Below are 18,677 nucleotides of genomic sequence, written 5' to 3'. Positions count from 1 at the left end.
AAACTATGTTTTTAGCAGTTTGGGAATACAATACATTTCCATCAAGACATGCAGCCATGAAAGACACCAAATTCCAGTTTTGAGGGTTTGACTAAGTGAGAAGCTAGATGTTCTCACTTTCACTAGTGAAGTACTTATGTACATAACTAATTTTCCTATGGAATTGGGTTTAAAACTAAACTGTATACTGCTGCTTTGCCAGATCAGGGCATTTTTATATAACCAAAACCTAAGCATTAATTTGGCTTAGCAATTTGAGACTACATTTCCAAAGGGGCCTATCTGCGTAGAAACCAACTACATCTTTACATGTGAATAAGCATTCACACATATAGTTAGAGACACTGTATGCTCTCTGGTTACCACATTTACGCCAGCATTTCTGTTTCCAACCTCCTAATTATTCTTGAACCTGAAATTAAAATTTCACAGACTGCTGCCTGAATATTAGCCTTGCTTGTAAAGATTCTCTCTATTTTTTCTGTTCTGTTTATAATTTCCACCAAGAATATCTTTGCTACTTTCTGCTGTGGTGTCTAACAAAGTAATTCTTGGTTTGTTTGTCCTACTGCTTGGTCATGACTGCGTAAATTGCCCTTGGGATGGTTTCTTTGTATTCTTGCTCAGGTTGATACAGGACAAATGTATAACCTTGAATCTAAAACTTGGGAAAACTTGGAACAAAGAGGTAGCTTTATTTAGTCTGAAAAGATTAGTTCCAGCGTGGAATGGGCTGCTCTTCAATAATCATTAATTCCTGCTTTTTGAACAGGCACGTCTTCCCAAAGCCTACATAACCACATGTAACATGTTCTATAATGTAGCAGTGCCAGCTTCATAGCCTTGTCTTGTTTATTTCCCTGTCCTTATGGTAATTGTGGGTCATGCTGAGTAACAAGTCCTTTACACAAATGACAGATGCTACTAAGTAGTAGGGCATCTTGGTTTCAGATGTCACTTTGCATTAATTTAGAATTTGTGAACATTTCCGTTAAAATGTTGATGATCTAAAATGTAAATTAAAATATATATAGGTCTGGAAGGCATCACCTGTCACTTGTATCTGAGATACAAGATCTGTTTGAAACTCACCTCTCTGCCCACTCTCACACCAGAGATTAAGAGAATCTCCTATTGTCTTATAACTACCGTGTTACAGAGAGCTAAAGTACAAGACTTTATTATTTTAATGTTAATTATCAAATATTGGGTGCCAAGTCTAAAGACACTTTTAGATAAAATATGCTAGGGGATATTAGGGAGAACTTCCTGTCTCTCAAAAGTGGTGTTTTCATTGATTAGCTTCTTGTAACCCAAGAAGGATGCCTATATTTAGCTGAAGTAAATTTGATGGTAATATCTTTTGAGAACTTCACTGAAATTTATGGAACAGGGTCAAAAGTGATCCATAGGAGCTGCCAGAACAATCATAACCTGAAATACAAACCAAGCATCGCTTGTTCAGTAATGCCACCTTCCCTAAAAGAACACAGTTACTTCAAATCCTAGACAGAATTTACAGTTTCAGCAAACTTACATCTGTACAACTGCCTCTCTACCTAACACATCTTGGATAGCTTATCGTCTGCAAGCTTACAGAAAATCCAACTAAATTTGCTACCAAGGTCCTTGAGGAAACAATGATGACCCTAATTTAACATAAGTTGGATTTTCAAAGAAATCAATACACCAGCGGAGAAAAGCCAAAGCAGGGCATACTTCTTCACATCAAAGAGTGTTCTTACCTCTGCTTAGCTCTGGGGTGTAAGGAACTGATCGCAAAAGCAAAGTCAGAACTGCCACACCCTTGTCCTGACCAGTGTTTTGTTTAGTATTTAAACCAACACTGATATGGAGCTCCTCTCTATGGCACAAAGCCAGAAGAGTAGACAAGGTAAATCTTTTTATGAAATACCGTGAGGTTTGGTACTGTACAGTATGTCTTGCCCCAGTCTTTCAAAATCTTGTGAAGAGGTGACTCCCAACAAGTAGCACACACTGTCTCACGTGCACAAGTACTGGCCCAACACATCACTGTTAAAAGCCTTTTGCAGTACATGGAATGCTGTGGGTGTTCCTCCACCTGGTCACTTGTAATCCTGTAAGAGTATATGAATGCGAGTCCTAGCCTTAGGCACTTGCATTTCAAATGTCTGATGGTTTGAATGTGGGAAGCAAAGCTTTTTCACATTGTGTGGTGACTGAAACAAAGACCTATTGTATGGTATTGCAGCCATACAAGGCAGTTTGTTCTCAGTTGAGTAGGAAAGAATTATTGCATGAATTCCAGCTAAAGCATCATACTATGCTTTGGTTTAACTGTTAATCATTTATTACTTCTGAAAAGGTATAAAAGAGTTAAAGCTGGCTTTAAATTTAATTCAGCAATTTAACTGTCCCTATTTCAGAGAAGTGGGCTGCTGTAGCAACCCTGACAAGGGCTGCTTCTGAACTGCTTTGAACCTGAGAAACCGCTGGAAGTGAAGAATACTTTGGATAAGTGGTGAGTAGCGCCTGGAAATTGGACTTGATACTTTGGAGCTACTTCTCAAATTTGGCAATGTTCTCAAGGGTTTGATTCAGGGAGGGAGGAACATTTATCTTGGTATAAACCAATTTTGTGAAAATTGTAAGCAAATAATTTCCCGTGATCCTCTCCTGGTTATTAGATTTCTATGGAAAATAACTTTATTTTTTCCCCTAGTTTATATTTTTAAAACCCACACAAAGCATTTAATTTTGAAATAGAAATTCAGTCTTTCCCCTTCTCAGTATAAGAGATCAGATTGTGACTTGTATGGAATACTGAAATCCAGGTACAATAATTCATCACCTTGTAAACACACTTTAGGACTGATGCCACAGATAGAGGGAAAAAGCGACATACTTTTTTTTAATGTTATGTCAACTGATTATTTAAAAGAACAGGTGTTTCTGGAAGTTGGGGGGTCTACAGTATTTGAGAATTTAAGAATCAGAATACATAATTTGAGAACTCTTACTAAATAGTTCAGCACCATAGAAATGCTCTGTGCCCCATTAAAGTCATGCCACACCTAACTCCGGCAATGGTATTTTAATATTGGGACTGTTTGACTTTTTGCATAAGCAGTATAAGAAACATTGACTAGTACAGTATTATTTGCACCAGAATACATCTAGCTTAACAGAACTACTTGAGAAGAAAGTAATCCCTTCAGTTTCTAATGGGGTTCCAGAACACCTATTTTAACCAGATAGTTATGTCACTTAATCAAGATCTAATACATAAAGTGTTCCTGATTTGGGCAACACAGAAACTTGAAATGTATTCTTCACACTGCATACTCTCATTAATCAATCTTTTCATTAATCAATGGTGGATTTATTTTGTGTGGGTATATATGTGTGATTTACAGTACCAGGGAGAGGAGCACATTTATTGAAATAGACGCGATAGACTAATGACAGAAGCATCTAGCTTCAAGCAGAGAGGTCTTCAGCTTGTCTGTTACATTGCAAGGACAGCTCCTGTTTTGAAAGGTACAAGTGTTCACCCATGGAGAATTTCAGCTGTAGGTGAGTGGAAAAAAGGTAGCAGCACACAAGCTACAGGACAGAAGTAAGATTCAGAACTTTTCTCCTCTGTCCTCTTTTATTACAATTCTAGTACTGAATCAGGAAAAAAAAACAAACAAACAAAAAAACCCCAAAAACCCCACAAAACAAACAAACAAAAAACCCCCCAACCAATAAAGGTCTTCTGAAGCACCTACCGATTTCCAGTACAATTAGATATCAGTTTACCATGGCCAAATAGGACTTGCTGAGTCTGTCTCAGTTATTTTTATACCACCATGTTTTCCAAAGCTTTGTGATTCACCATACTGCAGTGTCGTCTCTCTTTTGTCTTTCTCCCATTTAAAAGATACCAAACTATTCTGTGCTACACCTGAAAGAGGTTTACTCTGAGGAGTGCAAAGCAGTCCCTTTCCATTCCTGAGAGGCTGTGCTGGTTTATAATTACAAGTGAATTTTGTCACTGGAGGCTTCTCTTCACACATTTTCCTGTCCATTGTAGCACAATGTTGACACAGACATAATCTTTCTACAGAGGTAATATATTTTGCATTCGGGAGACAGACATGGAAGCTGCATATGCCCATCATGAGGAATTTTTGTCAGCATAACCTTTTATATTGCTGATAAACTGCCTGAAGCCTGCTTGTGTTGTGCCTTAGGTGGAGTGACCAGTGACTTGGTGTAAGTCCAGGCACATCTGAACAAGATGGCAAATGGGCCTTCACTGGCTACTGGCCCAAACAGTGCTTTATGGTCAGACTGGACAACAACAATAATTGATCTATTCCAGGTCTTATACACTTCTTATTTTGGTTTTTGGGGTTGATTTTTTTGTTTTGGTTTGGTTTTTTTTAGTAACTGTGGCTTATAACTTAGCTTTTCTGAGGTGGTCAACTCCTTCATGATTTTGTCATCTAACATAACAAATATGGCCATTTAAAATTTGAGTTCATCTGAAACAACTCCCTTTGCATATTTGCTTCTTGTGAACACAACAGCTTTCCAATGTCTTTTGTTTTTCCTGACTTGCCGTCAGTTAATGAATGCTGAATGTTCTGTAGAAGTTCAGAACCAAACCTAGATTACCTAGATTACAGTAGGTTTATCCACACCTCCCTCAAGTCAGTTTGCTGTGCCAGCCATAATGCTCCTGCTCCGCAAACTGCTGAGCCATCCTTGCCAAGGCTAACAATTTGTAGGACTCGGATTGCATGTCCTACTAATGAAGTCAACCCATTCATTGCTGAATAAACTGCTGGATAAGTAGGTAAGCAAACTGTAGCTCTGATCATAATGCTGAAACGGATGGTGCCCCCTGGCCTGGCGTAAATCAGCCATTCCTGACTCATGGGTCACCTCCTGACTAACTGTGGAAGCTAGGAAGCAGAAAGATCTAATCTTCCGTAATAAAGAATGGATCATGAATGAATATTTTTGGATCCACAATTTAAACAACTTACCTGGTACTAGCAATATGAACTTCAGGGGGAAGGAATACACTTTTCCACCCCATCTTTTAAAACCTTTCAATGAACGGCTAGCAGCAGCAGTAGTGCACATTTCAGACTTTCATTCCCCTAAGTGGAACTTCACTTCTTCAGATTTTGTTAAACACTGCAATTTGAAGACCGGGTTCCTGCTTGCTGTAATCATGTCTCTCTTCCCTGCACACAAGTCAGTAAGACTACAAAAGTAATACTGACAAATCCATGCAGGATTTCAGTGATTTCTACTCCCTCCTCAGCCCAGATTTCTTTTTTTTTTTTTTTTTTTGCATCACATTGAATGTCTGTCCTGGATATCATAACATGCCTTCTTCCACAGTCAAGTGGATATGTTCAAAAACAAGTGGAACAGGAGGGACAGTTCAGTCTGAACAATTCTGCAGATGGTGCACTGCTAGTAATTAAACCTTCCAGACACAGGAGACATATCTTAAGAGCATTTTAAAGATGGCTCAAAGAACAAGACAAAGAATCAGACATATAAAAAACAATGCCGTGAGGGAAGGTAGATACAAGTTATCCTTGCCTAGTGGCTTAGCTGTGAGGCTGCATTATGTCTCTTTAGATGCTTGGCAGACTGTTCTTGACTGAGCCTGTGCTGTCTGTTCAAGTGCTACGCCCCATACATTATTTGTCTTGTAAGCTCTTAAATTCCAGTTTGATCACACTTTGTTTGTGCTTTATTGGAACCTTCGTTAATTTAATTATCCACATTATCTATATATGAGATACAGTATAGCATGTGGGAGCTGCAGTGAGCCAGTCTGATGTTATTTTTTGCTATGCTTGTTAAATGTGATATGAGACATGTGAACTGTTTGATGAGACTGAGCATCTCTCCTAGAAAGTGAAATACATTTGCCTTGAAAGCTCTTTTAGAAGAGTAATTTAGCAGGGATTGACAAAGGCCCTTTGCAGCAGAGTAAAAGGAGTTGTTTGCAGGTTTTTAGTATTGAGTGCACTGGGAGGTAAAGAGGGATGAAGGTAATTTTTCTGGCTTCGGCACTTACAGTATGCTGTCATGTCTCTAGCTTCTCTAACTTAAAAGCTCAGCCTGATGTCTTGGAACCATTTGATATAATGTCCCCAGTACTGCCAATGGCAGTACTTCTATCAGACAGGATTTCTTCTTAGAAAATGTATTGTTTGTGTGATGGCCTCAACACAATTTCCACTCCAATGTGCTGTTTCACTAAATTGACTGTTACTCCCCATGTATTATATAGCTCGCTATCTTGTAGACTCTTGTCTACAAGACAACTTGCATCCAAGATTGGATCTACTGATACCATAATGACCAAGTAAGCAAAGATCTTGAAATGTGCTGTCATCTGAAGATGTTGAGATAGAAGAACTTGGTAACCCATATTCCAAATGAACTGAACAGACTGATGGACTGCCCAAGACTATACAAAGAAGCACAGTGTAAATAACAGATAATCCATCCTCTTTGGAACTCCAGAAATCAGTTTAGTTTCTTAATAAATGATGATTAAAATGTCCTTTAACATTATTAAAGCATGTAAGGGGATGTTCAGGCAAGAATTTTCTATACAGAGCAGTAAATAAATGGACCTCTCCTTTGCAAATGCATTCAGGCAATGCCCCAGCTACTATAAGGTCTAATAATCATTAGAATCACACCACCAATTAATCCAGATGTCCTGGCTGCAACCCAGCGATAGTAAAGTAGTTCCACCTGACTATCTAAACTCCTTTTGTAGTTGCAATGGGTCTGATGCTCCTATTCTAATAGAGACAGCACATTCACTGAAGGGCCTGATACTGCAGCTTTTTCCCCTTCACGCTTTAGTTGGGCTAGGAACTACTGCATGCTGCCCTCTGAGTAGACTACTTAAACACAGTTAGCATGTACGTTTCGATTGCTGCTAATTTGGTGCTGCTAATGCCTTCCTGAATGAGGATCTGACTTTTGAAGGGAGTAGCTAGACTTCTTATAGGCTTTGTCAAGTCCTTCCTGGGTCAGGTTTATGATTTTATTAAAAAAAGAAAATCTGCATCAGCTGAACAGTACCACAACTTTCCCTCTTTTCTTCCTCAGCTATCACCTAACGAGGTAACGGAATGGAGAGCAAACAGCAAAGCAATGGTGAGATGAAAGAAAATAAGGTGGTGAAGAAAAAAGTGGTGAGTGAATTCCCCAAACCTTCTGTCAACACATTTGTTTGCTATTTGGGGACTGGAGGCAGAAAATAACTTTTTGGAACCTATCTGAATACTTGCAGGTGCAGGCTCAGTGTCTTGAACGCAGGAATGCTGCTGTTTCCTTTCTGCCTTTGGTACCTGCACTGCACCTGGTACCACAGGACTCTCATTTTCTCCTGTGTTTCTCTTTAACATGTATGTCTACCTTTAAACTAGCCAAAAAAGGGTTTAGGCAAATCATACTGGGATTACCTGACTTTAGGATTTGACTAAAGCCTCCCTTTTATGGGAGGGACTCTGTCATTTGAGAGCAGTGGTAACATTTTGAAGGAGAGTTTCTGTGCCTTCAAAAGGAAATTTTTGGAGGATCTATTCTGTGGAGAAAAGCTTTGATTTTGTCTCTGATACCTTTCTTATACAAGAACCCACAAAGCTGTGTGTTCTTCCCCTTTTTGCCCTTCTGCTCTGACATGCGCAAGAAGAGCAAAATTATGCTTCTTTCCATAGGAATATGGAGACTTGAGCAAATGGAGGCTTCTGGGATGAAAATTTGAGGGGTATAGAGAGTAGCGTGTGTTTAGTTTCTGTAACTTCCTAACAGCAGCTGTAAAAGGTCAAAAAATGGGAGTGTGTTAAGGTGAGAAACTATGTATGCATTAATCACATGCAGACATATTATTTGTATTTGAGTACTAACAGAACTACTTGCACTGCACAATTTTAAATGAAACTAAATAAAATACAGGTGTGTGATTCATCTCAAATACACTCCATGCATTTTAGAGGCTTGATTCTCCTGACTTGACCCTTTTACTGCTTATGATCATTCAAAGACATTACAAATTATGCCTGGATCACCTATCTACGATGACATTTCTCAAAAAGTACAATAATTTTACATGTTAATGAGTAGCATCTGGCTTTCTACTCAAATACTGCTCAGCTTGATCTGAGTCAACGACACATTGAAGTTGCTGCATCATAAACTGCTTTCAAACCTGCAGTGCTTTACGGCATTACTTATTGTGGCTTTGAGAGCTCTAAGCTAGCTGTGAGGTCCGTAGCCTGTCAGAAGTGGCAACAGCACAGATTTACACCAATATTAACCGCAGCCAGCTGGGAATAGTTCCTTATGCACTTAATACTCATCCACTGCCAACCTGAAGGTGTAGTATAACTCTGGGGAGGCCAAGATGCCCATGCTTGCAAATAGGTACCTTCAAAAATAATAGCAGCAGCTTTTACCTTCCGCAGGTAGCGTGTCTCATCACCATCTGTTACACAGCTGTAGTATGGCATACATCCATGCGCCGTGCGGTTAACGTCTTAATTGGCTACAAGGCTTGTGGTATCTTCACTTGCCAGCCTCGGCAACACGGGAAAACTCTTCCCCTCCTTACTCTAGCGTCTCGCCTACAGAAAGGCAGCCCAGGTTTCCAGACCGCAGCCGCGGCAGCCACCCACTCCAAGCCGTGGACCCCAGCCCCCATGCCACTCAGTGGAAGGCCGTGAGGGACACTCAATCGTGACATTTCCCCGCACTGGTGGGTAAATCCCTGCTGAGGGAAGGGTCCTGCCAGGAAACCACCCGCACGGCGCCGGGCACGCACATTTGCTGAAGTTACGTACAAGCAGGCAGATAGGTGAGCTCGCGCTCCTCCGTCCCCTGCGTCCCGCCCGCACCCCGGGGCGGCGTGCGCCGGGCACGGACTCCCTGCCCCCCCGGCAGCCGCCTCCCCCCGCGGCCGGCGCTGCAAAGCCGGCCCGGGCACCCCCGAGCGCCAGGCGCCCCCCCGCCCCCCCCGCTCGGCCACCGCCTCCCGCGGCCGCGCCCCCGCTGCGCCCCGCGCGCTGCCCGCCGGAGATGCGCGGCCGCTGCGCACGTGCGGTAGCGGCATGGACCGTGCGGCGGGGCCGGAGGCGGCCACGCTGGTGGCGCGGGGAAAGGGGGGCGGCCGCCGCCGCGCTGGCAGGAGCGTAAGTAGCGCGGGGCAGCGCGGCGTCTCCCCCGGGCCGTTTTGTTTTGGAGGTGACCGTCGCCGTTTCAGCAGCGTGTCATCGGCGGAGCGGGCAGTAGGGCGGGGAGCTCGGCCTGCGCTGCCCGCGCCTGGGGGACGGGGAACCGGGGTGGGGGCTGAGTTCAGTCCTTTCCCGGCGCGGCGGGGTGGGAGGAACGGCGAGGCTGGCGCACGGCGGCGGGGGGGGCCGGAGCGACGCCGAGCCCTTCCCCGCTCGGGAAGTTGTTGGTGCCGGTGCAGAGAGGCCGGCGGCGGGCAGGCGCGGGGGCAGAGCTAAAAATACCGCGGCCGCCGCGCCGGGACCCAGAGGACGGGCGGAGGGCAGCGCCGGCCGCCGCTGCGCGGGGAGAGCAGCCGCCCCCGCGGGCGGAGCGGAGCAGGGCGGGGGCGCCGGCCGCCCCCCCGCTGCCTCCCGAGACCACCGGGACTGGCCGGTCCCCGGGGCAAGGGCAAGCGCGGGGCGAGCGGGGTGGCGGCTCCCCGCCCGCCGCCGCCGCGCCGAGGGCAGGGCAGCCGGCGGGGCCCCGTGTCCGCGCGCGCACCTGCCGGCACGGCCCTTCTCCGGGCTTAACGGTGCTGGGGTACCTGCTGCTCTCCTACAGCTGCATCTCCTCAAGGGTGGCGAGTAAGGTGCGCCAATTCCAGCTTCCCAATATCAGTAGAGAGTCTTAGAAATATCCGTTTAAGAATATTAAAACTTCCACGTAGGAGCGTGCAATGTTTACTCCTTATGGCTGAGAAGGGGTTTATAACTAACCAAAGTACAGTATTCTAAACCGTGTTTTGAAAACCAAAATGCGAACTGTCATACATTTAAAAAAAAAAAAAAAGACAATTTAAGACTTATCGTAGTTGACAGTGATGTTACAGTGTATGCTGAGCTGGGATGGGAGTTGGCAAAAGCATCTTGTAGAGCATGGTGCCCTGGGATCTGTGGTAAGAACAAAACTGTGGACTTTCACAGGTAAGCACTTCCCAGGTATCTGGAGGTCTTTGCTGTGAACTGACATGCAACTTTCCTGCCTGAACACTTACTGCTGTGGTGGCGGTCACACCTACCTGCCCTTGCGCTGGTGGCTGCTACGCATGAGCACACGGATGGCAGTGAAGTCAAGGAACACCTATAAAGGAGGCGTGGTTGCCACCTTGTTTCCTGGTCACTGTAAAACACATTGGATTTTTGGGGGTGGTTTTTTCCTTTTTTTTTGTTAACGTTGTCACAGGGTTAATATTTGTCTGAGCAACAGATTTTTTTTTTTTTTTTTTTTTTTTTGCATTCTGTCTTCATTATGCTTTCATCTTTTATCTGGTGTTGCTGAAGCCTGAGCAAATATTTAAAATAGTGTATAAGGAGAATGAGGAGACAGGTCATGGAGAAATTGAAGTTCGTGTTCCAAGAACTGTGAACTGTGAATCGATTAAGTCTGAGGTTTTCTGCAGAGGGCTGTATACTTGAAAAATTCTTGGTATTGAAGTAGGTTATTTGCGATATTTTAAAATAAAGTAGATGTGGAGTTTTCTAATTTGGCAGCACTTTGTGATTTGTCCTGCCTTAGCTTCCACTTAGCCACATGTGCATATAATTTGCCAGCGCTGAGAGGTTTAAGCATTCACTGGAGTTTTTAATAACCACTACACTGTATGATCTGAATTGTTCTGTTTGCAGGATTTTTCTGATGGGTCTAACACTGTTAGAGTAGAGCGCTTTAGCAATATTGCGTCAACATTACCACACAGCACTTGTGAACTTGCACTTACCATTTGTGAACCCTTTGGGAGCAGCCTGGTAGACGTCCAGGAATATTCTCAGTGTTAATAGTTCAAAGTAGTAGCAGCTTCTGCTAAGTGTAGGAACACTTGCACATAATAGAGAAATAATGGACACCTAATATGAGGTGTTATCACCAGAAGCTAAATAAAGTCCTATGTCAACATTTCTACTTTTTGCTACCAAAGTAATGGTGCAAAGCTCTGTGTGTGTGTGGCAGGTTCATTTTAAGAAGCTGGCTAATAATAAGAAATTGTATTTGGCTTATGTAACGAACTCCACAGGATATATTTCTTAATGAGGCTTTTTTTCCCCCCTCGTACACTTCCTCCTGACCTGACTGAAAACAGGCTGGTTAATGAACTGTATAATGTCTTTAAAAGGTCCCGCATCATGTGGAAGAAATTAAAAACACTCAGCTATCCCACAGGGCTTGTTTTGAGCTCCACAGGGCAGCTGTGGAGCACCCCACTTTTGCTGGGTTGTACACTGTGGTCTCTGCCCTGGCACCTGAGAATCTCATCCTTCTTCATGGGTCATAGTGAGCCTACAACGATCGTGTGGAACATCAGCTCTGGCACATGCTAACAACCACAGTGCATTCACTTGCCCTTCTCTGCTGGTGATGCTGGTGGAGCTTGTTCAGTCCATCATCACTGCTTGTATGCCATGTGCTGGTTACACAAAACCTAGTTCGTGCTCCACGTCTTCGTTTTCCAAAGTGAACATACAGCTTTGTGCAGCTGACAGAATTTATTGACTCATTAACCCATTGTGCCTGCTGTAAGTGATATAACTGAAGCTGAGTTTATTAAGCCTGCTCAAGCAGGCCTTTCTCCTTTAGAAAGGATTGATGCTTCAGTGAGTGATGAGGCTGGGCATAAAATGACAGTGAGCTGTGTCTGAAGTTCTAGATTCTTAGCAGTTTTTGTTTTATTCAAAACATGTTAAAAAGCCACCTACTTTATCATTCAGAAGTCAAGAAAAGTGAGGTGTTTTCCATGATCTGCAAAACTTCATTCACAACTGACCAGCCACCAAAACACTGACTTTAACATCTCTTGGGGATAGCAACGGTCAATTCTGATGCCCTCTGATAATCCAGTAGGAGAACTGAGTGGCAGAAAGTCATACTGAGGAAGGTGGAAAGGACCCTGAAAATGCAAAATCTGTCAAATAAAAGCAGTCCTACGTTTTATTCAACAGCTAATGTGGAAGAAGTTGTTAGCATAGGTGGGCTAAAAACAGGATGAGGGGGATGGAGGGGAGAGACCTGAGGAGGGAGAAGTACAGGTGTGTCACTGGGGAAAAGGGCAAATGGCATCTCCACCAGAGAGTGTGTGTGTGTCAGCAAATTGCTGCTGGAGAGTTGCATTTGGGTTACAAAACCTAGTTTGTAGGCATAATTTTGCTTTTTTGGTCACAATTTCACTAATCTTTATACTCACGGGACTGGGGGGCACACGATCTGACAGGTTTTCACAGAAGTCAGGTCTACCCACGGACCTGTTGCATCAAATATATACAACTACTTGCTTTGTTGCATTAGTGCTATGTTGCCAAGTTACCTTTCCTGAGAATGTGCTTCTTCAGCATTTTACTTTTTGGGTTGCTTACACAAAAATCTGTGAGGTTGAAAGAAGTTCAGATGTTCACTTATGCCTTGGTAAACGTTAACTGAGATGCTGTCACTCAAATTTACTGTTCCTCATCGCAGCAAGGGGAGGTGTTTCAGGGTATTATTTTGCCGCAAGGATATATGCCTGCAGAAGCTATACAAGATAGTGTAAAGAGTGTTTAAAACCTGAGGCACGTTAATTTAAAGTATACTAACAACAGCTGCATCTTTCTTTGTTTTTCAGAATTGGTCTGGGAGTCTTGTTGTTGCCTCTTTAACTGGTGCTTTCGGATCATCTTTTCTTTATGGTTACAATCTCTCAGTGGTGAACGCTCCTGCAACGGTAAGTGGCTGACAAAACTGCAATTTAGTATCAGTAGAGGGCAGCCTTGTCCAGCTAGTGTGCACTCCTCAACATGCTGCTTTTATGATCTTGATGTAGTAAAAGAGGTTAAATCTCATATGTTAACTTTCCTTTGCCTGAAAACCTCTTTCTGCTGTCCATGAGGGTTTTGCACAATTGCAGTAGCTGTCATGAAACTAAATGTTGCTGCTGAGGTGAGAGAGTGCACGTGGTTTGCTTCTCATTCTCCCTAAGCCCAGACTTAATACTAAATCTTCTTGCACACTTTTGCAGAAGGTATTTTTAATAGTCTGTCTTTATGACTAGCGAGTACTTGGTGGCTCTATGCACATGTTCAGCAACTTCTGTTCACTTCATTCAGTTCTGGAAGTTTGCACAACATTTCATTCCCACAGTACTGACATTATAAATAATGCCTCTGGCATCATCTTAAATAATGGGCCTCTTCTTCTGTGTTTCGTGGTGATGCCTTGTTTAGTTCTGAGTCCAAAACTGCTGTGTTGACCATCTGTTGGCTGCAACATATGGAATAGATTTGATGAATAGAGTACTGTGAAATCAGTGTGCAGTATTTGGGGGAATTTCATTAAAATATCAGTTATCGCAAACGGAACTCGGAACATTTGGGTTTTACACTGGCTGTCTAGAGATCCTCAATTCAGTCAAGCATAGCAATGGGTAATAGCATAGGTAAGCATATACCATAGCATAGGTAAGCAATTCAGTGGGGTTGCAAGCAACACTATTTTGAAAAGGTAGCTAGTAAATTTTGGGAACTAACTGTGGAAATGCTATTGTGAAACAGTTCCTTTCCAAAGCTAAGCTCCTTCTTTTATGGAAATCTCTTATGAAACCGTGTGGTTAGGTTTCCACCTATGCAGGTTGGTTAAATTAAAGATGGATACAATATTTATGCAAATAATGAAAGAAGATTTTTTTTTTTTAAATGATGTTTCATACGTGTATTTTATTTGGTAAACTGATGACCCGAAGAACTAGGAAGAGGCTTACTCTGTTGGAAGCTCTAATTGCCCCCTTCTTAACTTCTGGGAATTTTCTTGGAAGTTCCTGTTCCTTTTTGTACAAATAACACAGGGTTGGACAAACTGGGTATTTATTCTAGCATGACATGTCTGGGTATCACTTCACCTCGCATTCGTCAGAAGATAAACATAGGTTAGAAGAAATCAACAGGAATCCGAATTTCTGTGAGCAATGGTATTGATTGTTCTGATGGTAGACATTCTTCCTGCACAGCCTCGGTACTGTCAACAGAGGGGTGAGAATTATCTGATTTCTAAAGTGTTAAGTGCCATTTAAAAAATGGACTGTCCTGGTAGTCAGGGCTATCCTGTCACTTTCTGCGGGAGTAAAGGAAAGAAAGGATGACAGGATGCGCTCTTTGGCAACACTCAAATGGTTAGGTTTGAGCCATTTGATAGATTATAGTGATGACCAGAGTGTGGGTGGGGAGGATGGAGGTGCAACCATACCATGAGAAATGCTAAATTCCAGGCGTTGTGGTTAGTAACGCTTCCAGGATTGTCCATTTTTGCTTGAAATCTTTTCTGTTGATTTTGGACTGAAACCGGGCACTGTGGTAATGGCTTCAATCATACCGTTGACAGGTTTGCATGAAGTCCTCCTTTTTGCATTGTGGTGTTTCAGTGTTTGAGCATTTTATGTCTGTCTTATTCATGTTGTCACACATTAGCTAGGGCTAAGAATAGTCCTACTGACAGGGAATGCATAGCTGTGTAGTTCAAGAGCAAAATACCAGTGTGGCATCTGGTCCCCCCTCTAGTCCCAGGGTTAATCTGTATCATCCATTTGCCTAGGACAGACTACCTTCCTGTCCCTGTCCCCAGAGCTGTGGTGACTAGGTTGAAGGGAAGAGTCTGGGCTCTGCTGGTAGCCGTGGTGGGGAGGAGCGAGCTATACCAAAGCTGTGCTTCTTGCAGCACAAGAAAAGGAACCTCTGCCCCATCTGTTTTCCCCCTGAATGTCACCAAATCAGTCTGCTGCAAGGCGACCCTTTGGGAATAGCGATGTGAGGTGACTTGAGGTAGACCAAAGGGGAGCACCTGTAAACAGCAGTCCTGTAAGAGGTTATATTGGGAATGCAGTAATTCCTAGAAGTTGTGAGCTAAGTTTCGTTTATAAACTTGGTAGGACAAATAACTTCTTCTGGTGACATGCAGCTTACAGCTTGCATTATATGAGCATCTCTCTGTAGGATGTTGGATATCTGCTGCCCCCATTTACTTCACTACAGTTCCTTTTGATGTCTAAATTTCTCCAGCCTTAGAGAAGGACTGTATGATGCTTTGAGAGGTATTGAATAAATGGTTGATAATGACTAAAATATGGGATGTTTCCAGGATCCTGGAACTGAACATATCAGCACAATGACTGAGCTGGGGCGGGGGGAAGTTCATTTATGACTGAAGCATTGGAAGAACTGTTTGTAAATTCATGTGTACATTTCCTTTTGGTGTGGCAACTTGTGCCAGCTCATCAAATTACAGGGGAGTACCCCTGCAGTTCTCACCAGTGAACTTCACTGCAGGTGACCTCATAACATGGAGTCAGTCCAACTTCCTTTTTGTTGCAAGAAGGGAATAAACTGCACCAGCTCTGCTCAGAGCAGAATTGCTTTGCACTCAGCCCCCTGCTATTCTGTGGGAAAGAGCAGTGACCCACCGCAGGTATGCTTCCCCCTGCCCATAGCACCTGACAACATGAGAAACCAGCATTAGAAGCCTCCATTAGCTTGTTCAAAGAGTTACAAGAATTTGTTAAAAACATATGGGAGCATTTGGCAGTAGACAAATGCAATTGAAGCTGTCTTTTTTTGAGCTGAATTTCTACAATTCATTTCATGGACTGACTGCGGGCAAGGTCTGTAGAACAACGATGTGCCTTGTGCTCTGTATGGGAAGCAAAGTCCCTGCTACTGACTGCCGGGCGGTGCTTGCCCCCTTCCCACAGGTGGCTGCAGCTTGGCATTCCTTTTAGAGCTGATACAGGGAAGGTAAGACTCTTGCAAAAATGTATAGAGTGCTACATCAGCCAGTTCAGTAGCTGTTTCTGTGTGTGAGTAACCTTCATAACTATGGGTAAGACAAGGAAAATGTTCTCCTGTATTTAAAATATATCCCTTATACTTATAAGGCATAGATATTTTTATATCTATATTTCCCACCCCAGCACTAGTGCTTTGATGAGCTGAGGCAGCCCAAAATGAGATACTGGTATCAGTCAGCTACCATTCCTTGTAGGCTTTGGTTAGGGGCTATAATTTTTGTATACAGCTTTATGCCATTAGTGTTGTTCAGACAACTGATTAAAATACCAAAGGAGCCTTTCCACAGAATTAGTGGATTCAGATCCAGTGGATTTGGTATGTTTCATGTGCAATTTCTCAAAACTCGTATGTGTTACTAGCTTCCCATTTCTTGGCAATGGGAATCAAGACACCGGTGAGGTACATGCCAGCACATTTATCTGCTACTGTTGACTGTAGTAGTTTGTACTTTCTTTTCTTGAATATTTGCAGTTATTTTATGTCTCCTTGTAAATAACAAAGCTATGCTGAGACAATTAGTCGTAACACAAGGGGAGAATAATTTGCATACTATTTTTAGCCATTATCATTAGCAAGAAATGCTAATAGTGTTCTAAAAATGTGTTCTTTTAGTATTTATTAGTATCAGAAATGAACTTCAAATAAATAAGAAGATATCCAAATCTAAATATAGTCTGAGTACTGATGTTAAAGAATAAGATGTATTTATTGTATGTACTTGATTTAATGGCAGATTAATTTGGAGTTTTACTGTGAGATTCTTCTAAATGGATTAAGCACCAGCTTGACTTTTTTTCCTTCTTTTTTATGCTTTTTTCTGTCTGTATAGATATATGTTTGTATAGAAACATGTAAGATAGGATGGGAGAAATATCCCTGTCCTCCTTTCAATAGAGGGCATAACAGACCTAATAGAAACTTGATAGAAGGAAGACAGTAAGTGGTACATTCTACCTCTACCTTTCTTAGGTACTTTGCAGATGGAGAGGTGGTGTTTCAAACTAAGTCCTCAAATTGAATAGTCCATGTGTCCAAGGCTGGAATACCTAAAGTCTGAAATTCCTAGTTTGAACAGGGAAAATGTAGTGTTAAGCTTATACTGCTGAGTCCTGTCCCAGGATAATTTAATACCTATGACACGTACAGGACAGCCAGGTGATCAGGCCCAGCCAGCATGGGTTTGTGATAGGCAGGTCCCGTTGGACTGGCCTGATCTCCTTCTATGACAAGGTGACCCGCTTAGTGGATGAGGGAAGGACTGTGGATGTTGTCTACCCGGACTTTAGCACAGCCTTTGACACCGTCTCCCACAGCATTCTCCCGGAGAAACTGGCTGCTCGTGGCTTGGACAAGTGAACTCTTTGCTGGGTTAAAAGCTGGCTGGACAGCTGAGCCCAAAGAGTCAATGAAATGTGCAGTGAAACTGCAGAGTTCTTCAAAAGACACACAGGCCAAGCTGCAAACGGACACCCAGACAGAGCATCCAGTGTATTCCATAGGCACACTCAGACAGCTCTTTCCAACAGGATGGGTGGTCCCATGCTGTTACAGGTGATAACAGGAGCCTCAGCTGCAGTGGCATCTCCAGCTGGACCGGCGGACATTCCCCACACGCCGGTGATGCTGAGCTCCCCTCGGGCGGTGTCATGTCCGTGCCCAGCTTGCTCAGAGCTGCGGCACGCACTCCCCAGGCAGTCTCTGGGGTGAGCAGATTCTCTGTGCCAGTGTCCGCAGTTGTCCCTCGGGCCCCACCGTTGAGAGATGAGAGGAGATCCTCAGGGTCGCAGGCACGGGTGGAAAAGCCTGTGACCACCAGGAGACGGGTGCAGAGCTGCAAACCTCTGAGGTGGAAACTGTCCTGCTGGGTGTGCCTGGCCGTGTGCCTGCAAAGCAGCATTTCGACAGCAGCGTGGCTCTCTGGCCGTGGCGTGCTGCTGGTGAAGCTGGCCTCCCTCCGCCTACTCAAGGCTCAGCCTGGCTGTCCTGCCACACCGCAAAAATCATTTCAGTGCAGATGTCCATCTTGGAGGCGGTTGTCAGCTGGAACCTGCAGGACTGGGAGGAGGGCAGCAGCGTTAGCTGGCAGTGGCGCGACTCAGGCAAAAGCAGCCAGGCTGTTTTTACTAGCATTTGGGTCCAGCAGACGATTTTCTCCACGTCTAGGCAGGAGTGTGTGCAGAGGGTGTGGAGGAGGGGCGACCTCTGGTCCCTCGGCAGCTGGTCCTCGGGGTGGTGGAGAAAGCACAGTGTGTCTCCCAGCAGCTGCTGCCTCAAGCACACGCACTCCAGCCCCACACGGATGTTGGGCTGCTCTTCTGGCAGCTGCCCCGTGGTGTCCGGCTCCAGGGTGAAAGAGTGCCCGGGGGGTGGCCACAGGAACACAGGCAGGTGGTAGGTGATGCTGTTCCCGTGCACACTCCAGGTTTCATGGGCACCCTCCTCCCCAGTGGCTGGGTACGGCTCTGGCATGAAACTCCTCTTGCACAGTATCTGGCAGACCTTAAGGAGGTCACCCACCAGCTCCTTCAGGGCCTCGCACGTGTCAGGCAGCTCCTGCATTGGCGGTGGGGTGGGCACAGCCATAGAGCT

At 44.0% G+C, this 18,677-nt stretch overlaps 1 protein-coding gene across 2 annotated transcripts in view; it reads left to right on the top strand.

Annotated features, from left to right (window-relative positions):
- The first annotated feature begins 2,424 nt into the window (after nt 1–2,424).
- SLC2A9 (solute carrier family 2 member 9) overlaps nt 2,425–18,677 on the top strand; it is a 105,529-nt gene continuing 89,276 nt past the window's right edge. Inside the window, exons 1-3 of one of the 2 annotated variants that reach the window (XM_027814047.2) lie at nt 2,425–2,503; nt 7,129–7,214; nt 12,881–12,979. In XM_027814047.2, coding sequence (XP_027669848.1) covers nt 7,152–7,214; nt 12,881–12,979 — 162 coding nt within the window. In that variant the 5' untranslated portion in view covers nt 2,425–2,503; nt 7,129–7,151. Of the gene's footprint in view, nt 2,504–7,128; nt 7,215–9,082; nt 9,210–12,880; nt 12,980–18,677 lie in introns of those variants that run through there. The other variant, XM_055724019.1, reaches the window with a different exon arrangement.

Source organism: Falco cherrug, chromosome 1, assembly GCF_023634085.1.
Source record: "Falco cherrug isolate bFalChe1 chromosome 1, bFalChe1.pri, whole genome shotgun sequence".
Classification (NCBI taxonomy): Eukaryota; Metazoa; Chordata; class Aves; order Falconiformes; family Falconidae; genus Falco; species Falco cherrug.
This window is presented reverse-complemented; position numbering and strand designations above follow the sequence as displayed.